The sequence below is a fragment of the Mastacembelus armatus genome, chromosome 5 (assembly GCF_900324485.2).
Source record: "Mastacembelus armatus chromosome 5, fMasArm1.2, whole genome shotgun sequence".
In the NCBI taxonomy this organism is placed as follows: domain Eukaryota; kingdom Metazoa; phylum Chordata; class Actinopteri; order Synbranchiformes; family Mastacembelidae; genus Mastacembelus; species Mastacembelus armatus.
The window spans coordinates 9,786,524-9,811,784 of NC_046637.1; the positions used below are offsets into that span (position 1 = coordinate 9,786,524).

The 25,261-nt window shown below is 38.9% G+C and overlaps 2 protein-coding genes across 6 annotated transcripts in view; both read right to left on the reverse strand.

Annotated features, from left to right (window-relative positions):
* Window positions 1–6,051: 6,051 nt before the first annotated feature.
* Window positions 6,052–7,394, reverse strand: npffl (neuropeptide FF-amide peptide precursor like). Its single transcript, XM_026307613.1, has 3 exons — window positions 7,248–7,394; window positions 6,483–6,598; window positions 6,052–6,172 (listed from the first exon to the last, which is right to left on the reverse strand). The coding sequence occupies exons 1-3, from the start codon at window positions 7,392–7,394 to the stop codon at window positions 6,052–6,054; spliced, it is 384 nt and encodes a 127-aa protein (XP_026163398.1).
* Window positions 7,395–10,674: 3,280 nt separating this feature from the next.
* Window positions 10,675–25,261, reverse strand: part of itga7 (integrin, alpha 7) — a 43,539-nt gene continuing 28,952 nt past the window's right edge. For 3 of the 5 annotated variants that reach the window (XM_026306867.2, XM_026306868.2, XM_026306869.2), the window contains 20 exons: window positions 22,741–22,948; window positions 22,289–22,485; window positions 22,101–22,189; window positions 21,824–21,951; window positions 21,489–21,584; window positions 21,289–21,350; window positions 20,811–20,980; window positions 20,348–20,497; window positions 19,800–19,915; window positions 18,948–19,134; window positions 18,675–18,749; window positions 18,424–18,503; window positions 18,225–18,302; window positions 17,629–17,731; window positions 17,230–17,427; window positions 16,892–17,008; window positions 16,543–16,656; window positions 15,886–15,984; window positions 15,456–15,581; window positions 10,675–13,023 (listed from right to left, as the gene is read on the reverse strand). In XM_026306867.2, coding sequence (XP_026162652.1) covers window positions 12,868–13,023; window positions 15,456–15,581; window positions 15,886–15,984; window positions 16,543–16,656; window positions 16,892–17,008; window positions 17,230–17,427; window positions 17,629–17,731; window positions 18,225–18,302; window positions 18,424–18,503; window positions 18,675–18,749; window positions 18,948–19,134; window positions 19,800–19,915; window positions 20,348–20,497; window positions 20,811–20,980; window positions 21,289–21,350; window positions 21,489–21,584; window positions 21,824–21,951; window positions 22,101–22,189; window positions 22,289–22,485; window positions 22,741–22,948 — 2,549 coding nt within the window. In that variant the 3' untranslated portion in view covers window positions 10,675–12,867. Of the gene's footprint in view, window positions 13,024–14,762; window positions 14,930–15,455; window positions 15,582–15,885; window positions 15,985–16,542; window positions 16,657–16,891; window positions 17,009–17,229; window positions 17,428–17,628; window positions 17,732–18,224; window positions 18,303–18,423; window positions 18,504–18,674; window positions 18,750–18,947; window positions 19,135–19,799; window positions 19,916–20,347; window positions 20,498–20,810; window positions 20,981–21,288; window positions 21,351–21,488; window positions 21,585–21,823; window positions 21,952–22,100; window positions 22,190–22,288; window positions 22,486–22,740; window positions 22,949–25,261 lie in introns of all 5 variants that reach the window. The other 2 variants (XR_003295692.2, XM_026306870.2) reach the window with 2 other exon arrangements.

Here is a 25,261-nt window from a genome sequence, read left to right on the forward strand (position 1 = left end):
TCTCTCTCTCTCTCTCTCTCTCTCTCTGTCCGTCTGTTTTAATTGCTGCACACTCAGTTTTTGCCTGAGCCCCCCAGCAGACTCATGAAATTCAGATGAGATGAGGCTTTCTTTAACTCATCTGTGTAGATCAGAGACAACAGCTGTGTGGACAGGAGCACCCACACCCAGATCCCTCTGTCTTCCTTTGTCTGTTTTTTGTCTCTATATGTTTCTTATGACTCTCTCGTTTCATTGCTCTAGTTACTACATATTAGGTTTTGAGTGTCCCAATTCACCCTAGGGTGAGTTGTTTTAAATTTTAGGTAATGATGTTGAAAAAAAAAAAACAGATTTCTAAGTCTGCAGCTTGGATCAGGTATTTTTGTTCATTATTTATCTCTTTAGTTTAGTCAATATAAAGAAATGTGGGAGCATGACAGGTGAAAAGGCTCTCCTGGCTGGGAGGGAAACCACAGATCTTACTGTAATGAGACATACATCCCAACCAGTGGGCCCGTGATGTCTCACAATAAAGCGCTTCTAAGTTAAGAGCCAGTGGCTGACTGTGGGTTCTCACTGTGGATTTTCCATGTGCATATTCAGCACTGTCTGCACACTGCCAGCCATCATCATCATGCCCTGAGTTTATTGTGACCCAAACGTGGTGACCCATGGATGGTGTGACCTGTTTGCTGGTGTTACAACTGGCATGGACTGACATCATAGTGGATAGTATTAATTCCTTTTGCTTGGGCCTGGTCTCTACTGACCACTGGAGGCCTCATCCTTACATCCCATGTTCTGATTGGTGTTTCACTATAGAAGATGACTGAAAACCTACAGGACATGTAGTGCCCACTTGACTGTTAGAGTTAGGGTTAGTGTTCGGATTTGGCTAGGGTTAGGATTAGGGTTGGGCTAAAGTGTTTATCACACTTCTGGCATGGTGATAATGGGGTTGGAATACCCAACCTGGAAGGATTCCAAGGAAATTATTCTCTTCCAATTTTTTGCATAGGCCTGAATACTCAATTTGGTATCAGAAGACTGGAATGACTTTCAGCCACCAGGTGGCAGCAAAGTCACCTTTTCAGTTTGGAATTCCTAAGAGCTTATTCGAATTTGTTTGGAATGACACTATAAAAGTGTAACAACTTCACAGCTTCCACATTTTAACTCTATATTCCAAAAACATGATCCTCTTTCCATTAACAAGTTCAGTATTCGAAAATCACAATCTTTGATCCAGAAATAGGATGCTAATTCCAAAACACAATTTCATTCCACGACCAACAATCCGAAAAAAAAAAAAAATCAGTTTCATTAAAAAAAAAAATCCTTTCCAACTACATTATATCCAAGCATAATTCATAGTCTAAGATATGAATTATAATACATTCTAATATATAACATAAATTAAAATGGAAGATAGTATTCTCTAATAGCCCCATAAAAAAAGCATTACCATACATTGTATCTTAATCTCTAAACTGCAGTTCCTCAGTTTAATGGAGGTTGAGACTATTTCATATGAGGTGACAGACATCCCAAATGTTCACAAATCTGTGTATGACGAGGACATTGACTAAAGGCAGGAATATCATATTTAAATGGGTAAATACTGTTGACTAAGGAAATTCCAAATCAGCATAATACCATATGACATGCTGACTGATACCTGCACTCAGGTGTACAATATCAGTTTATCACTGCTATGACAGGTGGAAGCACTGAACTGTCATTTCAGGTGTTCTAAGACATCTGTGTACTGTGAACTCACTGTGTATGCGCAAATTTGACTCCTCATGTGACTCAGCGTCATTGCAGCCGATCCTTACATTGATGGTAGGTGACAACTATATCTGTGGGAAAATCCATATTTGACACATTCCAAAACAGAACATTCACGGTAGGCAGGTGCATAACATATGCTGAGAGACTTGGAGTCAGAGAACATGGAAAAGCAGGTGAGTAGTATTGACCGGGAAACCGGAATCCAAGACACATGGAGAAGCTGGGGGGTTGCACATGCTGGGAACAGGAACTAGGACACAGAAACAGGTTAAGTGGCTGATGTTGGGAACCATGGGAGCACATGGGAAGGCAGGTGAGTTGTATAATCTGAGAACAGGAATCCAGGAAATTAAAAAAAAAAAAAAAACCTGCTATGTTTAGTACGAACAGAGAAATTTGTCTGTGATAGCTCTAGGTTTTGTAGACGTACACGTTATCATTTCATCATCATTTTATCAAATAACCAACCATCTCTTAACATCCACATAGGCAACAATGTATAACGCTACAGATTGTGTAGTGGTGATGATAAGGATCCTCATTCTGGGTTTACTGGTCTTTTTCCTGGCAGGAATGTGTGGTGTTTCCTTGGTTTTCCGTCACCCTTTCCCTTTCCCACTACCAAGCTGTCATAACCATCCCTTGTTTCTTTTCCAGATGTCACATAAGACATGTGACTTCCTGTGACAAGAGACTTCTTCAAATAGAACAAAAAAAAAAAACATTAGGTCACTTTTAGGTTTGACACATTTTCATCACTTTAAGTAACAAAGACAACAGAATCTGTAAAGCCACACACCTCTCTTAAGCTTAGCTAGGTAAAGATACTGGTTTGCCCTGAGCTACATCCTGAAGACATGAAAATAGTTAGGTGTAAGAAGTTTTATTTTCTACACAGTGGAACACTGCAAGATAATGAATGACTGACAGGAAACTGAGGATTGGTATTAATGTGAATGTGTGCTATCAGCGTCTGACCTTAGAGGCTAATATTAATCCCAGATGGAGACACTTGTTTCAAGATGAGGGTATAAAACTGATGTGCATGTAATTAGAACAGCAGCTAGTTTGAACATGCTTTCTGAGTAACAACCAGATTACACTATTGCAGAAAAGGTATCCATCAAATGTATTTTTTAATGAATTGGTATATGTAAAATGTTAAACTTGAAAATGTGCTAACTTTGGCTTTTGTCCTACCTCTACACAAGGCTCCTGTTGAAGGATGCAGAGGTGGTTTCAAGGTTTTGCTGAGCTGTGGCCATGCTGGCTGGATTCCAGCAGGCTGTAGAACTGGAGCTGAGCCTGATGTTATAACTGGAGCTGGAGCAGGAGTGGAGTTGGCAGAGTGAGAGGGGCTGGGGCTGAGACCAAAACTGGGACTTGGGGTTTACCAACAACAGATGTGTCTGACCTTGGAGATGAGGCTTTTGGTAGTTGAGAAGTCGCATGTGATACAGAGACTGGTGATTGAACTGAAGCTAAAGCTGGCACTGCTAATCAAACCTGTATTGGGACTGAAGCTGGGGCCTTAACAAGGGTTGAAGCTAGAGTTTGAGGCATGGCTGCAGCTTTTGCTGGTACTGGGACAGGTGGATGATTTTGTGCTGGAATCTGAGCTAGAGTTTGCGGTATAGGTTGGGCTGAACACACCTGATCCAGGTAATCAGCATTGGTAAGCCAGGGATAGTTGGAAAACAAGCAGGGCAGTAGCCCTTGAGGAACATGGATTGCCCACCCCTGATCTAGCCTGACTAGCCAGACTCACTCCTTTTCTTAGCAAAAAAAATGTGGGTCTGGACCCCCTGGAGTCACTTCCTCCAGCTTCAAGTAAGCTCGGCCAATCACAGCTGTTTATCTGCAATGGGGTTGGCTTTACGCTCCAGTCGTCCAATCAGATTTAAACAAATACGCATTGACGTGTTCTCAACGTTGCTTTGTTTGTTGATCCTACTCTCACTGTCCCTTTGCTTGTGTCATATCCTTTGTTTCTCTGATTAGTTTATTTGTATGTGTGTGCATTGCTTCCATGACATCCATCCCCCGTTGAATGTCCAACGTCCAATTCAAAGTTAGTATCTTTCTCTGGTAACAAACTGACTGAGGATGTGAATGGCAACTGTGTTTACTGCCATATTTTAAAATGTTAGTCTAGACATGATCATGCGATTCCAGAAAGATGACTAAGGGGCTAAATTAGAAATGCTGAAGGAGCTGAAACATTCCAATCCCGAGCCTGCAATATTTAGCAAATTAGACCTGGAGCAACTAACTAGTAGCAGTGATGATGACAGTGAAAGAGAAAGCTGTGAGGAGGATGAGGAGACAGGAGATGACCTTCCTCTGTCCCTGGGCCAAGTCAACCACAAGTCCTGCACAAGTGTTGAGCTACAGGAGGACTTTCTAACACTTTCTATTGCGTTGGCAATAGATAACTGTAATGCCATTAATTATTATACTATACTTCTTTACCTATTACAGAGAATGTGGTAAACATATGGTTTCAGCACATTAGGTGGCCTGGCAAGAAAAAAGCAGCGAATGCTTAACATATATGCTGTAAAAGACAACTATCTAAATATACTTGTGTCCCACATATTGCAACAGTGCACATTAATTAAAACACAAATGGTCAAAACTAACCACACAGACAAAGGTTAAAAAAAAAATAAAATAAAATAATTGAAAGGTCTTCTGCAGTAGTCTCTGATCAGCACTACATATTCTTCGCTTTCTAGACTGATAACAAGTAATGGGAGGTCAGACTAACAAAAGAGTCTTCCTAAGAGGGAGTAACATGATTTCCTTTCCAGTAATTGGCTGTGAGAGTGAAAGTAATTGCATGTTTCTATGTTTTAATTAGTGGCACTGAAGCTTATTGCACACTCCATCCCCAGGTGGCCTTTAAATCCACCACACGCAAACCAAACAGCCACTCTTCTTCTGTGGTGAAGAACTGTGCATCACTTTACATTAAATAGATGATACTGTGATACAACAAGGTACAAGATACATCAAAGGAAACTTCATCCTGGACCTGCTGTATGTGTAGAGACAAACTTAAAGTAACTATTATTTTACACACAATGCTTTGCAGAACATATCTTGTGTGTGTGTGTGTGTGTGTGTGTGTGTGTGTGTGCGCGTGTGTGAGGGTGTGTGTGTGTGTGTGTGTGTGAGGGTGTGTGTGTGTGCGTGTGTGTGTGTTGGCGCGATCTAAGTTAATTTATATTCCTCTGATGTCTGAGATAGCCAGCAGAGACAAATTTAATGTAGTGGAAAAATGGCCTGAGTAATTATGTGCTTGTATGTGGTCTAGCAGATGTTTGGCACTGGATGCTGCTGTGATGGAAGTTGTGTTTAAATTATAATACAACATTTTGTGACTTATGATTATTTTAAGTTTTGCATATATAGCACTGTGCCATAAATATCCTGATAATCAGTAGTGAGAAAATGTATAGAAATCATAAATGTACAGATACTGGGCAGCTACAGAACGTTGACTGTGTGGGACACACACACGATCTGATGATATCAGAAATAACAGTACGGTAAACCTTCCGAATTAGTAATAAAACCAGCAAGTCTGTTCATTGGCTGAAATATCAGCAGTTTACACATACTCAAATTTCCTACTTTATATTATTTTCAATTAGCTGTTTATGGATTTTGAACACAAGACATTTAAATACTATACCTTGGGCTTCGAGAACTTTGATTGCTGTTTGTTTTGTTTCCCTATTTTCAGAGGTTGTATTGATTTATTGATTCATCACCCATGCATGCAAAGCTGAAACAAGGGCTAAAAAGAGAGTTCATAAAATTCTAGTATTTGTAATGTACATTATAATACAGTCATTTTGAGCAGATGACAGTGATGCTGATCTTTACACATTATTCACAATGAACACATACATTTTTGAGTTTAGCTTTTTCAATTTTAAAGCTCTTTTATTTGACTAGAGAATAAAAGAAAAACAAATATTGTTTCAGTCAATTTACAGCAAGCACTTTTGTTCCTTAATGACATCCCAGAAATGATAAATGAGTTCTGCTCAGTGAACCACCAGGGTAATGTTAAATGAATACTCATATCATCTTTAATTAAATGTTGACTGTCAAGTAAGGCATAATGAGCTGGGTCGATGCTGAAAAAAAAAGTGAGAGTTTTTAATGTAATTCATATTTATTCATTTAAATTTTGCCTCTCCACATTCGCTCGCTGCTCCTGGCCTTGTACCAGGACAGTGATGTGCAGATCGGCCTGCAAGATTATTTCTTGCCAAATCTCTGGGGCACAGCCATACTCCAGACCTGACCGGGGGCAACCTCCCAGTCGTGAGATTGTATCTGATCCTCAGACACTGCCTGTCCTTCGGATCTACGGCCAAACCTGCAAGGGAGAATAAAAACAGGAGAGACTTAAATCAGTCTTTTGAAAGACAGAGAGAAGATTAAAAAAACTAGACCCGTTTGTAGCTCTTCTAACGATCTTTATATATGCAGTAGTACTGACAATGAGTGTGTCACATTTTTCCTCGGTAGAGCTGGTAAATATTTGGTTTTAATTCAAGAAACTGTTTTACAGAAGGCTGAAATGGTAATGGGTAATAGATTATCAATTTGCTGCATGTGTGTTTTTGTTTTTTTGTTTTTTTTGTATGTTTGTGTGTGATAATCTCAGGTTTTGTTGTATCATTGACCTCTGTGGCTGATGGAGGACAGAGTTCCTGGTTTCTCTCTGAGATCCAAGCAGCAGGGCACGTAGGACGGATGTCAGCAGACGATCATCACTGATGTTATCTGTGTTTTCACTCTCCTGCAGCACACGAGCACACTATTTACATTCACATAGACACACGCCCACAATGCTTAGCATTAAAGCACATGTATAATGCTTTTGAATAAGAACCCTATATCTTAGGAATATCAAGAGCACTAAATTCCTTCCATTTCAGTTTGCAACACAAACTGAGCCCTGGATTTGTAACATCAGCCAGTGTGCCCTGCTGTAGCAAGGGAGCTCAAAACCGAGATAGCAGTGTACAGAGGCAATGTACAAAAACATGTATCACATTTTTACTCAAATATCCATTGACCTTTATCGTAATGCAAAATCCCTGAGTCCTGCATGCTGCAAAAGGGAAACCTAATATTTTTAGGTGTGATCTGATTCCTTATCCTTAATCAAACCCTCGACCCCAGGGGTCTAATGTGGCACAGCAGACGGTCCATAATTCTGCCTATGCACACATTGTATATTTTAACACATAACCATGTGTATCTGAGATATAGTTCAAATTTAGATTTTTATGAAATTATTATTTTAGCAAACATGGTAGATAAACATGCATGGTATCATTAAAGAAAATATGTATTCAGTAATGCAGCTACAGATAAAGAACTAAGGCATGACAATTAAATGCTAAATTTGCAATTCAAATTTTTTTATTGGTTTGTTGTCTCACCAGTCGCAACAGGCGATCAGCCATGTTCTCTGAGCTGCCAGGCAGGATGTCACTTTTGTCCAGACCGCCTTGGATGTGAAGAGCCTCACTGATGCCAGCCATCGCCATAACCAGAGCCAGAAGAGTCACACCTGCAGCTGTGTCCATGGTCTCAGTCTGGAGAGGAGGTCAGGTGGCTGCTAATAACAAAGGCAGGATAAGAAGAGGAAGGTAATGGTTGTCCAATTACACCTGCTGACTTCAAAGCTTCAGCTCCTGGAGAAACAGAAGGAGGGCTTGTCGTGATCAGAGTTAAGTGTTCCCTTTGTGCAGTGACCCGGCTAACTTGAGTAGCACTAACATCCTTGCCGGGTCTTATATACACCTCATGGCCTCAGGCTGGAAACCCCTAGGTGAAAACGATGCTACTGTAGTAAGGGGAACAGGGGACAGGAAGGAGGAAGAACTAATATGAGACTTAACCAGGCCCATTTAGCAGGATCAAGGCATTAGTGATGACTGAGTGTGTTATTATTTGTCCCTGAGGGTGGCGCAACACAACTCTCCCAGTTATTAAACAGATAAATCCCAGTAAATGGACTCTGATTCACCTGTCCCTGTTGTCCAGTAACCCTTCCCGCATGAACGCACAGACAATACCTGAAAACACTCATTACCCACTTAATCATGCATTTGTAGTCTGGACAACTTCAGTGATAAAGTAATAAAGCTAAAAACATCTTTTCAAACAGAAAGAAATGAACTGACAGGTTTACTGGTGATTTTTTTTTTAATAATTTAGTCTAGAGCTAATGTTTCTAATCATATCACAATCAAATTTAATTTCACTCCACACAGTTTGCAAAATGTTTCTGATTTATCACTGAAGGACCAGTCTCAAGGTTTGTATTTTAATGGCATATCAGGTCTTTATTTCCAATTAGAGGCAGGGTAGATTGACTTGTCCAAGATCATGTTCAAGATATTATGTGTAAATAAAATCTACAGGTTGATGTTTTTTCATATATTAAATATCATTTATCAGGGTCATTAAAGTTTCAATGAAAATGCTTCAAACTCTTATGAGTTGGTGGTGATGCTGGAAAGAAGGAGGGAAGAAGGAGAGGTAGGACCCAAATGCAGAACCAAAATGAGCTTTATTCCTCCTGGGATAACCAGGGCAAAGAAAAATACAAAAAGCAGAGCCGAATGAAACAGGAAATTGAGAAAAACCGAATGAAATGGGAAACTGAAAATCACTGAATGAAACGGGAAACTGAGAAAAACTGAATGAAACGGTAGCATGCATGCATGCATACATACTAGGCAATAACACTCCTGTGCAATATGCAATAATGCTTCCACAAAAACAGAGGGAACAGAGAAGTATTTATAAGGAGAAAACAAAAGGTAACTGATAACAGGTGAAACCAATTAACTGGGTGTGTGAAGCTGCCGGGGACCAGTGCAGGGGGAAAAGGAAGTCTTTTCAGTGTAGGGGTTCCCGGCAGGAAGTCCCAAAGGGGAACCATGACACAAACTACTATTTATTAGAATAAATATGAATAACACTAAGGGTCATTAAAAGCTTTCCTCATACAGTAGAGATTATTATAACATGTTGATGAAGGGTTTGAGATGCCTATCCCAAGGGATAGAATGGGAGGGAATAAAGTCGTTCATGTCATGATCTGTCATGAACTTTCTGCTGTGAACTCTTATTTTGATATTACTTCCTGTGTTGTGTTAGCTTGATTAAGTTTCCATTGTCCCTACATTTTCTGAAACCTGGGTTTAATGAGTTACAGCACCTTGTATGTATAGGTAATATATGCCTGCCTTTGTTCTTTGTTTTTTGCTGGATTCTCCGTTGCTGCACTACCCCTTGTTGTTCTTATAACAATGCATGTATGGACATTTTTGTTTTTTGGTTTTTTTTTTGATTTTCTGTAAATAAACCCTGCACATCCTCACCTTCCTTGTTTGTGTCTTTATTTGAGGCCTTAAAAAAAAACCCTGACAGAAGGATCCAGCCCAATGTAGACCCAGATCCCATGTTCTTTCCCTGAATTTCTGTCTCCCTGTGTATAAACTCTTCTGTTTCTCCTGTACCCTTTGGATTCCCAATCTCCCAGCTCCATATAACTCACCTGCCTTATGTTCACTGGACCCTGGAGCCCCAGTGTAAAAACACCTCCAGCTCTCTCCCGTGTCTACTGTTTTGCTAAAGGACTTTATTAAGTACTCCTAAGTTCATACTTTGCATCGTGTTTATTTCGCTTTTGTGGTGTATTAAATGTTTTCTGTTAAAATGAAGATTTTATTATCTGCAACCTTGGGTCCAACTCTAAACCCATTTACATTCATTTACTCAATCGTGACACATTACCCCGCTTGTAGGGTAAATGCGGCAAATGGACTGTTGGCCTTACCCAAGAATCTGTCACTCCCACAGATCAGCCTGCTTCACTCCCAGAATCATCACTCCCTGGGTTTCCCTCTGCCTAGTGTCAGCAGCCCCAGCCCCAGCCCAAGCCCCTGTAAATAAAGCCTCGCACATCCTCACCTGCCTGTATTTGTGTTTGCATTTGAGCCCTTTAAGAAAAACCCTTGCACTCCTTTTATTAAATGTCAGCTTATTTCATTTTAATTTTAAACACAGACATCTTTAGGCTTGATTTGTGAGAGTGATACTAGAGCCATATGTGTTCATTATGTCTCACTCTTCACCTCAGTCTGTGCAATTGCATGTTTTTGTGTATGTGTGTAATTACTGTATTAGTCACAGGATGAGACAGCAGCAGATTTGGCTCATCAAAGTGTCTAATGGGTGACAATCCTCTTAAAGTGCAACACAGAGACAAACTGTCCTTGTTTAAACTGTCATGGCAACAAGGATGTCAACTGATGGGTTCTAGGGGGAATTGATTTCTATTACGATAAGATCATAAGCTTGTGGTGAGAGAAAAGACTGATTCACTCACTCTGATGTTCATTTTTATGTAGTCTCAGTTGTTTTGCTAGACACGACAAGATAAGTGACTTTAAACAAAAATGTTAAGAAAAAAGACATTTTAGGTGTATTACAAAAATACTAGTCATTCAAATTTGTTGTGAAGGAGCAGATGGTGATTTACCACAGGTCCAACAAATACAAACACTTTAAGCAACATGCTTTGGCTTAAATGTCTTATAGCATTTATCAGAAAATATTTTTATGCCTTCTGGATCTGGAAATCATCCTTACATGTGCTGCAAAATCAAACAGCTTACTGTTGCTTTAGCATGTACCCACTGGGATTTTAACAGGATCTAAAACAAAAAAAACCATCTAAGACTAATTTGATCATCTTTCTGCAGGGAGCCTGCTAGAACGGAAAATGACCTTTGACATATTTTAGGAACCACAGTGCAAAGCTGAGATTTCTGACTTGACTCATGCCGATGATGATGTTTGATAACTTTATTGTTATGCTGACAGACTACAAACAGCATCCTGTTTTCATTTTAGTTACACACATTTACACATACTGTTCCACAGAAACAAAACCAAAATACCTTTATGTACACTCAAACAACGAAGGTTTCGTAAAATGCAACAAACCTATTTTATTATGTTCTGGTAACCTATCTCCTTGTGGCACAATGCCTCTCTCTCCGTAAAAATTAGAAATATGCTTAAAATGTTATTATAGTATCACATTAGGGCTGCTATGTAATTGCATTTCTGTTCCATGCTTAGAATTGAAACCTTTACATACTACTACATACTGCTGCATATTAATAACAATTTGTTTTGTTTTGTGTCTCATAGATAGTTTTTACAAAAAAAAAAAGGCAGAAAAGAGGATTTGTTTTCTGAGTGTTGCCGCCATCTGCTGTTTTTAAGGTGAACTGCAGCTTTTATAAATCCTGTGTTGTATGTTAATTACGGGTTGAAAACCTAATGAGAATGACACGACTTAAGTTGTCTTATGGGTTTGTTTTGTTTCCTTCCATTTTATTTACAATGTTAAAGCAGTGCAGCCAAACAAAAAATAAATACATCAGTCATGACCAAAAAAAAAGAAAAAAAAAGAGGGATGGTCAGCACAGCAACAGTAGTTTCATGCAGCTAATATAAGATTGTCCAGCAATACCAAAAAACAAGCTGACTCTTCATGCTTTGCAGCCACTTCACCGACCCAATCCAAAAATCCAAGGAAACTTTGTCTTGTTCCAGCGTATTCTGAGAAATTATCTGCTTACAAGTGTTGGATGGACGTTTACTTGTTTCAGGGCAGTGTGATCTAATTTGCAGCAGCCTTGTGTTCTTAAGCAGTAGCTCAAAATCTACCACTTTTATCATAAGGCACTTGTATGCAGCACTAAAATGAGTCTTACCCTGACTGCTTTGACTTGAGTACATTAGCAGGAGCAGCGTGACAGGCGGGCTGATACGCTTTAAGCAGTTTGGAAACCACAGTATTCAGACAAAGCTTATTATGTCTCCTGGGGAAACATTTTTACACCTCAGTAAAATAATAGTGCCCCTTGAAAAACCTTATGATTTAACTGTGTCTGTTTTAGTCATATATAGCACTATTGGTTTCATTTGAGACATAAGGGTGTTTTAACATACAATTCTTTTATAAACTAAGATAAATGATCCATATACAATAGGACAATCATTTAAACATCTAGGTTTGCCTTTGAATTTAAATGCTAATACTGCAAAATGGCAGATTACATTTCAACTATTGCTTAACTCTTCCAACACTTTTGGTTTTCATGCAACAACAGTGCTACAACCATTGCTGCTGCATTATAGGCTGTACTGTGGCTTTCTTATTCAAGTTAGCTCAGGCAGTTGACAACTGATGTACAGTACGTTTGACTGACATTAAGAAAAGACACAAACTGACAAAGGTTCTTCATCTAGAAGGCTTAGTTTTCCTTGAATAAGGATATACAAATACTATCAGGTGAACTTGTTCAATCGCTTTTTCAGCCAGCTCAGAGCAATCAGCAAGCCCAGAAAACAACAGATCCAGTCTTCTGCAACATTCTACTTTATGGATATCTTATATAATGACATTCTCCCATTGTTTACTAGTGCTAACTTAAGGAAATATTGATATATAAAAATGCCTTTTTTTTTCAGTGCCCATATCACTGTTTCAGTCTTACAGTAGTTAAGGCAAAAAAGTAGTCTTTGTCAAGGGCAGTGGCTTTTTCATCAACAATGTCCAGTGTCTGTATGTATCTAATGCTATATTATTTCTTTGTGCATTCATGCATGACTTTGAGTTGTGTATTTCTGTCCTCCTTTGTTGTGCCAGTCAGAAAAGATGACAGCGAGTCTCTGAAAAAATATTGAGCAGCTACACTGGTTCTAAAATTGTTGTGGTCCTTCATTATCTACTGTAAAACACTGATGCAGATGCACAGTATAGATAGACTATCCAAGGCCAGTCAATACTGGGTTACACAGGGTAACAGGCTACCAGTATGCAAGTACTGACACAGTACAGCCCACACAGTGTATCATGATCTCAATCTATGTGCCCTTTCTTAAGTCCGTTAGTTCCAATGCAAAGACAGAATGAGTGCCACACAGGGTGATTTGAGTTAATTCAGTCAGTCGGTGCTTCAAAGCAATTTACGAGCTCCCGTCGCTCCAGTGCGTGGCCCATTCTTTTTTATGGACAACTCCTGATTTCTCAGTCTGGAACTGTGGCCGGTCCTCGCGAGGAATTTTCACTGCATGGTACTGAGGCAGTTTGTCTTTGTAGTGGGCCCGTCGGAAGAAGCCACACTGCCGGCACAGAAAGGAGGAGAGCAGGTAGCAGAGCATAAGGAGGATGAAAAGTAGAGAAACATATGGGGGGAAAGAGGAAGGAAAAAACAATGAATTAACTTCTGTCATACATGATAATATGAATGCAAATTACCTGCATTTGTCTGTCCTTATATTAGTTTATATAAGTTAAATAATATCTGCATTGTAATATTATGCCAAAGTAAGGAGTGTATAAAATGTAATATATTACATTCTCAGACAAATTAGAAGCAAGATCTGATGATGACTTTGTGCAGGTAAGGTAACTTTTTATTAAAAAGCATATCCACATGCTCTACATTACTAATTCAGCATCTGTCTTAACACGTCGTCAAAATGCTTTTAAGAAAATCTGCACACATTAATATATGGAACAACTGATTCTAATGACAAGTTCATTCTGGCACCTTGAAAATTTGATTTAATCTGATTTGATTTCACTTTGTAGTCAGGGTGTCCTTCTAAAACCTTTCTTTCCCTTTCACGCACAATTCATAAACATTTAACCAAACAACTAAACAATTACACAAACAAACAATATAAATGACTAGCTGCAGTGCAAATCAATGGAACTGTTCACATTCACGTTCAGTGATATTGAGACCTATTACTAAGCTTCTGATTTAACAGTTTGAAAGAGTGAAAATTCTTTTAATATATGCATTTTAGAGATGCATTTTAAAAACTTCAATGAAAAGTTTGATCGGGAATCTTTGTGCAGATCCACAACAGTCTGGCCATTCTGGCCTTCAAATGAATAGAGAGACAACTGTGTCATGGACAGAGTGTAAGGCGTGTTGTCTGTAAATGCTAACTGATCTTGAGATGCAGATTGAAAAGCAGTGTCAATAGACTGGAACACACATGACAAGCACTTCATAAGTCTTTATAGACTGGTGCCAGACTGAACGAGTGCATATAATTATACTGTAACATCAATAGCAGAGGCACAACCCACAGCACAGCAGGCATCTCACAGCCCTGAAGCAGAGTTGGCTGAGTGGCATTCAGTAGACATATGTTAAATGCAGAACACAATGCTGAATAAAGGAAAATGTTTTTAATTAGGTCATGTGTCAAAATCAGTTTTTAAGACCTTAATTATTTTTTAATTTCTCTTGTTTTTGTGTAGGGTAATCACAGTATTTCATACAGAAACACTGAAGCAAACTAGTATTATCCCAGCACAGAGAACTGTGGGGTTGGAACTAATTATGTTCATTAAAAGTTAATTTGATGATTATTTACTTCAGCAAGGGATTAATCATTTCAACATCACAATTCCCCAGTGTAAAATATTTATATTCCTAACAGTCCAAAAACTCGAAGATGTTGAATTACGATCTTAAAAGACTGCGTAAGCCAGGAAATATTTCCAGGGGAGAGGCTGAAATGACTGATTTTTTTTTTTTTTTTTTTTTTTTTGCATTTGGCCTCATGTAATTGTTAATCAAAATGATTCATTTTCCCATTTCAGATCGAGATTAGTTTAAATTAGGAGGTTAATCTGACCATGCAAACACAGCAGCATTAAGGGGGAGCTGGGTTTTTACGAATACCCACAATCTCAGGTATTATTACTATAATATCACATCTGTGTATTTTTTGTTGATCATTGGCACCAAAATGTGCTAATGCTTCATGCTGTAATGAACACCACCAGCCAAACGAGAGTGGGTTGAGGAACAAAAGCGGGTTGTGGTGAGGATTTTTACCGCTTGGAGGGAGACGGGGAGGGGAGAACAGGCCAGACTGAAATGTTTTTTTAATATTATAGTTCTGTTGCCTGCTTCTCCGCCTCCGAGGGTTGGACCCCCAAATGGGCGCGGTAGTATTCCGTCTCATAGTGTCGGCGCCGCTCGCTGCGCTTGAAGAACCCACACTGGGGCAACAGATCACCACAAAGAGGTGGGGAGATGAAGGGCAGGGGGAGGAAATGGGAAAACAATGAGAAATGGAAGAGACAGATAGTTCCCAGATGAAAATGAGAGAAAATAAGACGAAGGTGGTGAGACACAGAGGATAAACACAAAAACGAGGAAAGGAAGAAATGAGAGTGAGCTGGAAGGAATAAAATTATTATAAAATGGAACAAAACAAAGATAGAATTAACTAGACTAGAGTCTAGTGATGAGAAGATGCCAGAGTAATGGCAAGTAGAGTGACATGAATAAAGTCACTGCAACTATAAGGATGTTTTACAGGTCACTAAACTGCTTATTTTAATGTTGCTGCAGTATAAAGAGAGTCTTATGGGGGCACAGAAAGTGTTTGTGTTAATTTAGCACTCTTGAAGATTAATAACAAAATACTCAGTGTTTTGGGCTGAGCACTGTGAAACATACAGTAAGAAGCTGTATAGTGGTGTGTAATCAAAGTACACAAGAGTTAGGTATTCTGTGTGTTACCTTCCACAGTATGCAGACCAGTAGAGTCAGCAGCAGGATGCCCGCCAGGACGGCTATGAGGATGATCCACCAGGGGATCCAGTACTGGTCAGCAAGACCAGGTTCAGGATAGATCATCACTGGAACCTGGAGGAGGGTGCAATGCAAAATTAAAACAAACGTAATATGATGCTAGAGGTGATTACTTTGCATATTTCTTGTCTAGTACTTTCTACTTCACGAACTACGCAGATTAAAAATGCATTCATTTAGTTATGTTGCTATGTATAAAACGTTTTTTTGAATATGTTTGAGTATGCAACACTAGCAGCATTTTACTGGGTTTATGTAAGGCTTCTGCAACTTAGGAGTAGATAGGATTGTAGCACAGATTTGTAAACTTTTCTTGTTGGAAGTTACAGCCTTGCATTAACGGAACTGTGCTGGGTACCTGTGCAGAGGCATCCTTGAGGACCAGGTGCTTGATGCTGGACTTCACAGTGATGTTCGCTCTGACCAGCAGTTCCAGTGCACTAACTGCTGGAAACTCCTGAGGGACAGAAACCACACGCACACATACATACACACAGATAAATCTAGATGTCAAAATAAATCATGATCATAGATTTTGGGTGAACCTGTTACACTATGATATGAATAATGTGCAAAATTTTGGGGGTAAGATTCATATTTTTGAAATGAAAGAAATGAAAGTTGAAAGTAATAAGGTTTGCATAGATTTCTTGATGTGGAAATAAGTTCAACAATAGAAAAACAACATATTAAAAACTTTTTTACTTAAGGAAAGAAGAAGCATGGTGCTGTACCATACATTCTTGAATCTCTCACTGAATATTAAACCCACACCTGCGTCTGACAGCTGTATTCACAAAATGTTGACTCCCATAGTAACAAGGCTTTCCACCATCTCTAGTTAATCATTCTGTAATTGCATTTGCTGTAGTTATTCATTCATTCACATGTTATACTGTAATTAAATGAGTGTGATTGCCAGCAGCAGCAGCTCTAACAGTTGGACTGAAGGTGAGATTGAGAGTAATGCATATGTATAAAGCTGCTGATGTAATGATGATAGGATTTTTGTTACCTCTATGAAACTGCTGTTCCACAACCTGGCGTGGATCTTGAGTACAGCCTGACCGGAGAAGCTGTGGAGAGGACACTGAAACAACACGCAGCGTGCCGACCCCAAGAGACAATCCTGAAGGAAAAGTAACAATTGAGCACAGTGTTTTCTACTGATCTGGAGGCAGACATAAGTAAGTACAGCAAAAATTCTAAAGAGACTAATTCTGCAGCTTTTCTTTTGTGCATCTACATTTTAGGAGTATTCATTTTTCTATATAATTCATCAGGAAACCAAAAAACTCCTTGTTTCATCTGTCTTTGCCTTTATTTTTCTTTCTTCTTGTCTTCTCTCTCCTTTCTTTTCTTACCAGTTTGAGTGACTTGCGTCTCTCTGAAGCTGCTACAGCTGGAGTGGTTCGTCCTATGTTGCCTTTTGTGTTCACTTGGCCTTCTTCCTCAGGGTGTGAGCGACGTTTTCTCCCAGCCTGGCAGAATTGATCCAGTCACACAGACAGAAATTGATCGATCACTTGGAATGTTTCATGAAAAAGCAACAAAGTCAATGTTCAAAAAAATTAGGTTTTCTTTTGTATTGTATTATTTTGACCCTAATCAACTCTATTAGTAACAAAAATATGATAAATTAGAATTTAACCTGAGGATGCAGGTTTGCCTGCTGGAGAGAGAAATTAACTACTCATCTTACCCTGTCATTGACAGCTGAAGAACTCTGCAGCTTCAGGGGATTCAAGGCCCCTGTGGTAGTGCAGTGTGTGGCTGGGTGACCCTCAAAGTTCAGGTTGGCTGGATAGAGGAGCCATTTCCCATTGGCCAGTTCATAAGGCCACATGATGTTTAGGAAGGCTGAACCAAGTGTCTGCAGAGCTTGCCCAGGGTTAACAACCTGACAGAAAAAAACACATACTGTGAGTGACAGTAGAAATATGTCATAGCTTGAGCAACAGATTATATTAAAACGTGTCTCTTGCTTTATACATAATGTATTATACATCTCTAACCTATGTGTCCACATGCAATAAAATACACACAGAGAGAAAAAAAGACCCACACACGCATCCTTCACACACGCTCACTCGTTCCTCACCACAAACTCAAAATCCACAGGGCTGCCAATGTCCTCCAGACTAGTCATGGCACTCTCCCCCCTCACTGTCCCGCTGAAGAACAGCTGGTGTGGACGAACAAGCCTACAGAAACACAGGATTACGTCGGTGTGTCAGACATTTGAATCTGTACTCACACAACTCACACATTATGGCTATTTACTGTTTAAACTGAACATTAATTTAGCCAAAAACAGGACTGTCTATTTTTTCTGTGTTTAATGTGTGACTGTAAAGTTGCTCAAAATCATTCAAACTTAGAAACAAATTTTTAGTGTGGTAGAAATACTGTTTCCAACAATACCAGAAATATCATGTTGAACTTTTCAATAAACTGATGTGCAAGGCAACTGAAATCTTTCCGGCATTTAAACACTGAACTTGGCCTTTAAATACAACATTTCCCTCAATGTAACATATAATCCAGCTTCAATGGGGAGTTGGAGCAAGATAATACAGAGCTACTCTGCAGTGGAATAAGATGATTTAACAGCCTTAAAGCCAAATGAAAAATATAGGGAATAAAACACCTTTCCAAAGACAGAGATGAAGAGGTTGCTGTGCAGGTTTTACTCACCCACTGACAGACAGAGGGAGCTCTATCACAACTTTAGCAAATGCTGTGACTGGGCCCAGATCAGGCTGCTCACTGATTCTGGGGACAAAACAATGAAGAATCATTGTTCATCAATTGTTTATCAATGGATTATTTTTAAAATAGTCCATCGAGGTTTGACTTTGGACTTTTCCCTGTCAGAGATCATGTTTGAGCTTACGTTGTCAGTAAGAGATCTACTTTCAGCTCCGTGGTCTCAATGGTGATGTTCGATGTGCTCAGGTTTATGGAGAATTTCAGCTGAGGAGCAAACAATCATACGTCACGGCCGACATCAAGTGTTAAGATCAAAGTAATCACACTTTGACTAAAACATATTACATATATTATATTTTTAATGACAAAATGTTTTATAGTTTATCTCTGAAAATCCTCTTCTCAGAGTCGGATGAGTCTTGACTGTTTTCTTACCTTCGTATTTCGTTTGACAGGGTTTCCCAGGTCACACTCAACTTGGGAGCCATTCTGGTTTGCTTGACAACTCATCTATAGTTATTAGGTGTATCAAACAAACATTATCAGTAAAAACTGACGAGCACAATTCCACAACCCAGATCATTCATTGTCATTACATTATTATTAAAGTGCCTTTCTCTGCCATAAGTTAAAATAAATGGCTCTGGTATATTAATCTACCTATAATAGCGAAAAGACTTGTTCCACATGAGTTTACTTAGCCAATACCTGAGGAGGGACCCTGGAGCCGGTGTATGATAGTGTGTTTGGAAGGGAGACAAGAAGCTGAGCAGCATGAGCATCATCTCCATCCTCCTCAGGGTACAGGGGGTTAGAGGGCATGTTGGTGACAGTGATCTCCAGCACTACCAGCCGCTGATCTGACAAGGAGAACACCTGCACATCATCCTCATCTCTACAGAGAAGCAAAGAAGACAGGGGTTGAGATGAAAAGAAATGCATTTGCATGTGTCAATAATATAGTGAACAAAGAGCTAATCAAGGCAAAGGTGGGTACAAATAATTTTAAGTAAAAGTAGAGCATAAAATTGTTGTATTTTAAGACAAGTAATCTTATTTTATAAAAGAGAAAACATTAAAACAAAGGTACAACTTCCTGATAAGTCCCCTTTAATATGTTCCCTGTGAACAGTGTTTATCCTGTTCTAACATGACACTGTGTCTTTTCACTTCATGATTAATCACAAGCACTATTTTAATGGAGCTTTTTGTAGATATGGAGCTTACCAGGATTATTGTTAGAAAATGACAAACTCATCAACAGTTATTATTCGTTACATTCAAAAAGACTTTTTGGAACCTTTTTGTAATACAAACCCTGAATTTCCCTTTGGGGATGAATAAAGTTTATTATTTCTTATACAAAGAAATGCTTAATGAATTCAAAAAAGAAATGAAGAAATACAAATGATTCAATAACCATTAATTAAGCCATTAACCATTAGTTAGTTACAGAATTTACTAAATCTATTTACTCAAGTTTTGTACTTGAGTACAAATTTGCAGTACTTTTATATGAATACAATACAATAGTTTAGCAATAGCTTGGCAGACACTAACATCGGCAGAGGAGTGAAGAGGTCGGAGGTCAGGGGTCGTGTTCCAAATTGGTAGCTCAGCCTCAGGTTGCTCTGACAGATTTTGTCACTGCCACATCCTTCTCGTAGGAAGTTCACCTTTATGGGGTACATGAGACAGACATGACGTCATGTGTGTAAGTGTAAAAACACATTGTCTTTGTATTTTCAAATTTTCAAAATTATGTATTATGAATTATGAAATTATGAAATTATGTAGAAAGGTATGTTTAACGTAAGTTAGTATGCAGGGTTTTATTCTCTTGTCTACAGAAATGTTGTGTTTGACAGAGGTACACATAAGCATCATCACAGTGAGAAACATTTTACAACCGTATGTAATCCTGCACATTATTCTGCATATTTTTCTTCTTCTTCTTTCTTCTTCTTCTTCTACTACAAGTAAAATCTAAATGACTGCAGTTGTTTTACATAAAGCCTTGACTTCTTTATACAGTAATGTGTGGGCAGGACTAGCTCATTAAAATCAATGCAAACCAAAAAAAATTTCTGCTTCCTTTTGTTACAGACCTCAGAGTGCAGTGTATTAGAGGGGGAAATGCTCAATATGGGCGCCAGCTTCTCCAGTCTCTTGGCACCTGAGTGTCTGCGGGGTGGCACAGGCTTGATAGTATGGGTTATTGCCAACGAGATGGGACGCAGTTTGTCTCGGACATTCTCCTGCATGGACAAAAAAAAAAAAAACGTTAATGGTCAACTATATTAATGTTCATAAAGATAGTGTGAATGAAAAGTTATCTGTCTACCAAAACACATTACAAAAAGACAAATTGTCAAGCAAAACTTTATCTATTTTTTTAAGCAACATTTACATCCATGTCTTGATACTGAAGGAAATTCAAAGACGAGAACTAAGACCAAAAACACAAATTATTGTTTAAAAATACCTTAATCTAAAAATTTATAATTTATGTCTGCAATGAAAAATTTGTGTTTCAGATCTGGACAACAGGAACAAATACAATTTACTGACATGGAGTTGGAAGATAGCAGTGGTGCACTCAAGTTGGCGCTGCCGACGCAGCCCAAGTTCTTCTGTGTGAGTATACTCGGGCTCAAGAGAACTGTGGCCCAGGAAGGTGACACGGTGAGGGAGGCCCAGCTTCCTGCGCTCAGTGTCAGCTTCAAAGTGCACCACCAGGACTTTAAGGGAGTAAAATGGGAGCGGTGCATAGAAAATAGGGAGGATTGTAATACAAAAATGTCAGGACACACACACAGAGCACTTAAAGAGTCCATCAGGGGCACCCACAACTAAGTACATATATCAAGCCCCCATTTAAGTGACTATAGTATTACACAACTGTGATGTAATCATAGTAAAGGCTAATGTTACTCCCCATATAAGGTTATTTTCAAAGATAAACGCAAGTTATTTCTGTCACTGTGGACTGTGACATCAAAAGCCACAAGAGAGAAGAACAAAAACTGAAAACTGAGGTGCAACTTACTCATGTGTGGTGAGTAGTGTTCTGGGTGGGCTGTAAAGGTGAAACAAGCTTTGACCTCCACGCTAAAAAGAAAAGGCAGATGGTGGAGGGTAACAAAACAGTTATCTGTGTTTTTACAACCACAAGTGAGAAAATTGTGGATTAAAATAATAAATTTTTAAAAATTTATGTTTAGCTAAATATGTTATGTCAGTTCTTACCACACTCCAGCTCTGCCTTTGCAATTGTACTGCTCCAGATCAATGTACTGAGGGTCAATAGATATTTCTCTGATCACATGAATGACTGGACGAGACCTGAGGGGCACATGTAAACACAGATTTGCAGTTAGATGAAAGTAAGTTATTGTAAAACAAAAATATTCTAAACATCTAAGACTCATGACTGAACTTGAATTTGATTTGTGTCTTTACTGATTGTTCCTCATTTCTCCAACAATTGAACTTTAGGTCCAGGGCTTAAAACTGTACCAGCATGTTTCACAAAAAATGTATTGTTATCTAAGGTGGGTAAATAACTGAATGACTTTTCTCACCTGTAGAGAACCACTGAATCGTTGAGGGAGCCCACTGCAATATCTGGATAATGGTTATTGTCAATATCCAAACCACCTGATATGGAATATCCAAAACGTCTCACATCAAAGTCACGACCATCCAGTACCTGATGGAAGAAGAAACTGATGATTAGATCAGTTATCATACATTCAGTCTCATGATCCATTTTTTAATATTCATTTGACCCCTTCATTGTTATCCTTCTTTTGTCCTTCCTTCCTACTGTTCATGGGTTATTGGTATACAAAATCTCACCTGAGCAGGTTTTGTCTCAATTCCAGCATCTGAGCCTCTATAGATGAAAACTTTGCCATCTCCATCAAATGGTGCTCCCACAGCAATATCTTAAACAGATGCAGGATAGGTTGGTTTCTAAGTGAAAATTATTAGTAAAACTAAAAAATCTATTTGTGTGAATTAGTGACTGAAAACATTTTTCTCACCTCCATATCCATCCTGGTCCAGGTCTCCTACATTACTGACTGTCATCCCAAACATGGAGTCATAGGTCCCGTTGAGGCGGATGGGTCGAGCCTGGTCATCCCAGTGCCCGAAAGGGTTCAGGTACACATAAACAGCTCCACCAATCTCTGCCTTACGGTCAAAAAAATTTGGTGCTCCTACAATGAGGTCTGTCCAGCTAAACACAGAAACAGAAACAGAGAATTATAATTACTGTATCTCAATTACAGTCACTTGAACAAAACTGTTGTAATTGATAGATAGATACTTTATTCATCCCAAATGAGTCTTTTTATAATCTGGCATTTCTTCTTTTAGTTAAATATGTAAATAACCTGAATAGTCCTTGTAATAATTGAATAATCTGAACTAGCACTGATCATCTTTTTTATGATAACCATCACGACAATCTTTACATTTACTATTTCCTCACCCATCTCGGTTTAGATCAGTCGTAGCTACCGAGTACCCAAATGAAGACGCCAGCTCCTCCCCCCAGAAAATGTGCTGTGGAACCAGCCGATACACATTGTCCTTCTTCAGCAGCACCACGGCCCCTGTGTGATTGGCCCTTGGAGCACCTGCTATGAATGTCAGCTCCCCAAGGCTCATTATCCCCATGGCCGAGTCCACAGAAAAACCTATGAGGAGAAGGAAAACAGGGTGCAGGAGGAGGGAGGGTCAGGGGTTAGTGTTGACCATATGCCTCAGAGGTTCATCTCCTTCCACTGTAGCATGTTCTACTCATCTTCTTACTAATGAAATGTGTGTCTTAAGTGACTATTGATTTTATGCCAAACTCATGATGTTCTATGTTCCGTGTGCTGTCTCTGTGGGTGGAAGGCTTTCAGAGGCGAGTGAATGGTTGTGTGTGCAGAAATGCTAGTTGTAATGATTACACAAGGAAATGTATGTGCCTGTCCTATTGTCCCATGAGATTCATGATTCTCCTGCTCTGAATCGGCTGTCTCTGGTGAAGGCAGCCTGTAAACATAGTAGCTGGACATTAATCAGATTTACCGCCTAAAGCGCCTCCTCCTTTTTGTGAGTGTTTATTGTGGAAGTGTGTGTGTGCATATGTGAAGGAATGTGAGGATATACTTTTATATAAATCAGCTAAAGCAAAGGCTTAAACAAGTGGAAGGCAGTAGGGTGTAAGTTTGTGTTTGCATCATAGCCAGACTGTGGTGCAATTTTCTTATCAATCTGTGATGAACAGCACATCAAACATTTCACCCAAGCAGAAGCAACTTCATGCATTTTGCTTCATTCATTTGAAAAAAAAAAAAATCAGGCAGAGGGTGTGAAAAGGGCACATTTTCTATCTGGACATTTGTTAGTCCTGAGTAAACATGCAGGGGGAGACAAAACAGAGACAAACAGTGAGCAGCTTTAGGGTGGCAGGTGTGGAATGCAGCAGTCTGCATCTCAGCTCGGTAAAAACCAACAGACAGAGACAAGGTGCTACTTTTTCCACACAGGGGGATTTTTACCACACAGGCTTGCTACCCGCTGCTGCTGTAAAACTAAATGGGGAATGGAAGCATATTGCAGCAAAGGGTTTAAAATAATGCCAATGGTTTTAATCCTTATAATCTGTTTGGTTTTAAATTCTTTTATAGACATACATTTCTTTATAATCATTGGGTGTCATGTTTTTGTTTTATATGTATTTGTCATGTGCTGGACACTGCATTCTCACTGTGTCAATGTACAATAAAATATTCAGCAAGTTTGGGGGTAGAAAATATCCAATAATTGTCCATTAGTACACATGTATTTTCCAAATATTCACTTGAATGATAGCATAAATACAATATATTTTAGTTATAATACATTATACTTACCCTACATTTTAATGTTCAGAACATTCAATTTCGTTTCTGTGTTATTGACTTGCACCATGGAGACAGTAGTTTGATGTGAGTTATAAGTTAAAGGTTATTTTCACCATATTAAGCAATGTAGAGTTAGATGTTAAGCACAAATATTCTTTTGACTGGATGAAGGATATGTGGAATATATACAGTATATGCAATAACTTATAAGTGCAGACAGTATTTTCTCACCATAAACATATTAGCATTATCCTCCACAAAACCTGGCTTAGTTATAATATTCAATTTAACCTAAAACTACAATGAAAATTATCTATGGAGAGCATTTGATTGGGCCTTAATGTAGGTGAAATAGAATGCTTATATTCTGCATTGAGTTTGGGTATGTAATTTATGTATGTGACCATGATATAGGAAAGAGTTGAAATTGTAATTTCCTATCACCTCAGATTTACTTGGAGTTTAAGAAATAATTACATTGCTGCCCCTGTCATTTTAGTAAGCATGCATATTCTAGGTGTGGCATATCATCTGGTTAGCATCAATGGGAGCATGTGAGTTATAAATGAGACTAAAAGGTCATATGGGAATTAGTGTTGTCAAGGAAACAGCTCAGTATGGTGAGTAGGAGGGGAAGCAGGCTTGGAGGCATGTGAATAAAGACATTCATAACAGATCCACATACTTAGCGAAGAGTAACTAGCACCCCACAATAACAATAAATTGGTCCTGCTGAGCAGACCAATATGGGTCATTAGACACAGACAGTAAATACTAATGGATCAATAACTAATCGTCTAGGAATGCTTTCATCAAAAAAAAAAAAACCTTAGTCCACCACCATAAGTGTAGCTGACGACTGCCTGCAAAACTAACATTCCCATAAGCCTCAGCTGTCCTTTGTGTTTAGTGCTACCAGTATTATGCTACACAGGGTGAACATGGAACATATTATATGCCATTAACAGCAGCATGTTTACATGTAATTGTAATTATTTTGGCATACTGATATTTGCATTAAGCTCAAAGCACCAGTGTGACTAAGAGTTTTATGACAGTGCTGCTAGTGAGGCTGTAGAGTCCTGCTTGTTTGACAACGCTCGCTTATGAGTAAAA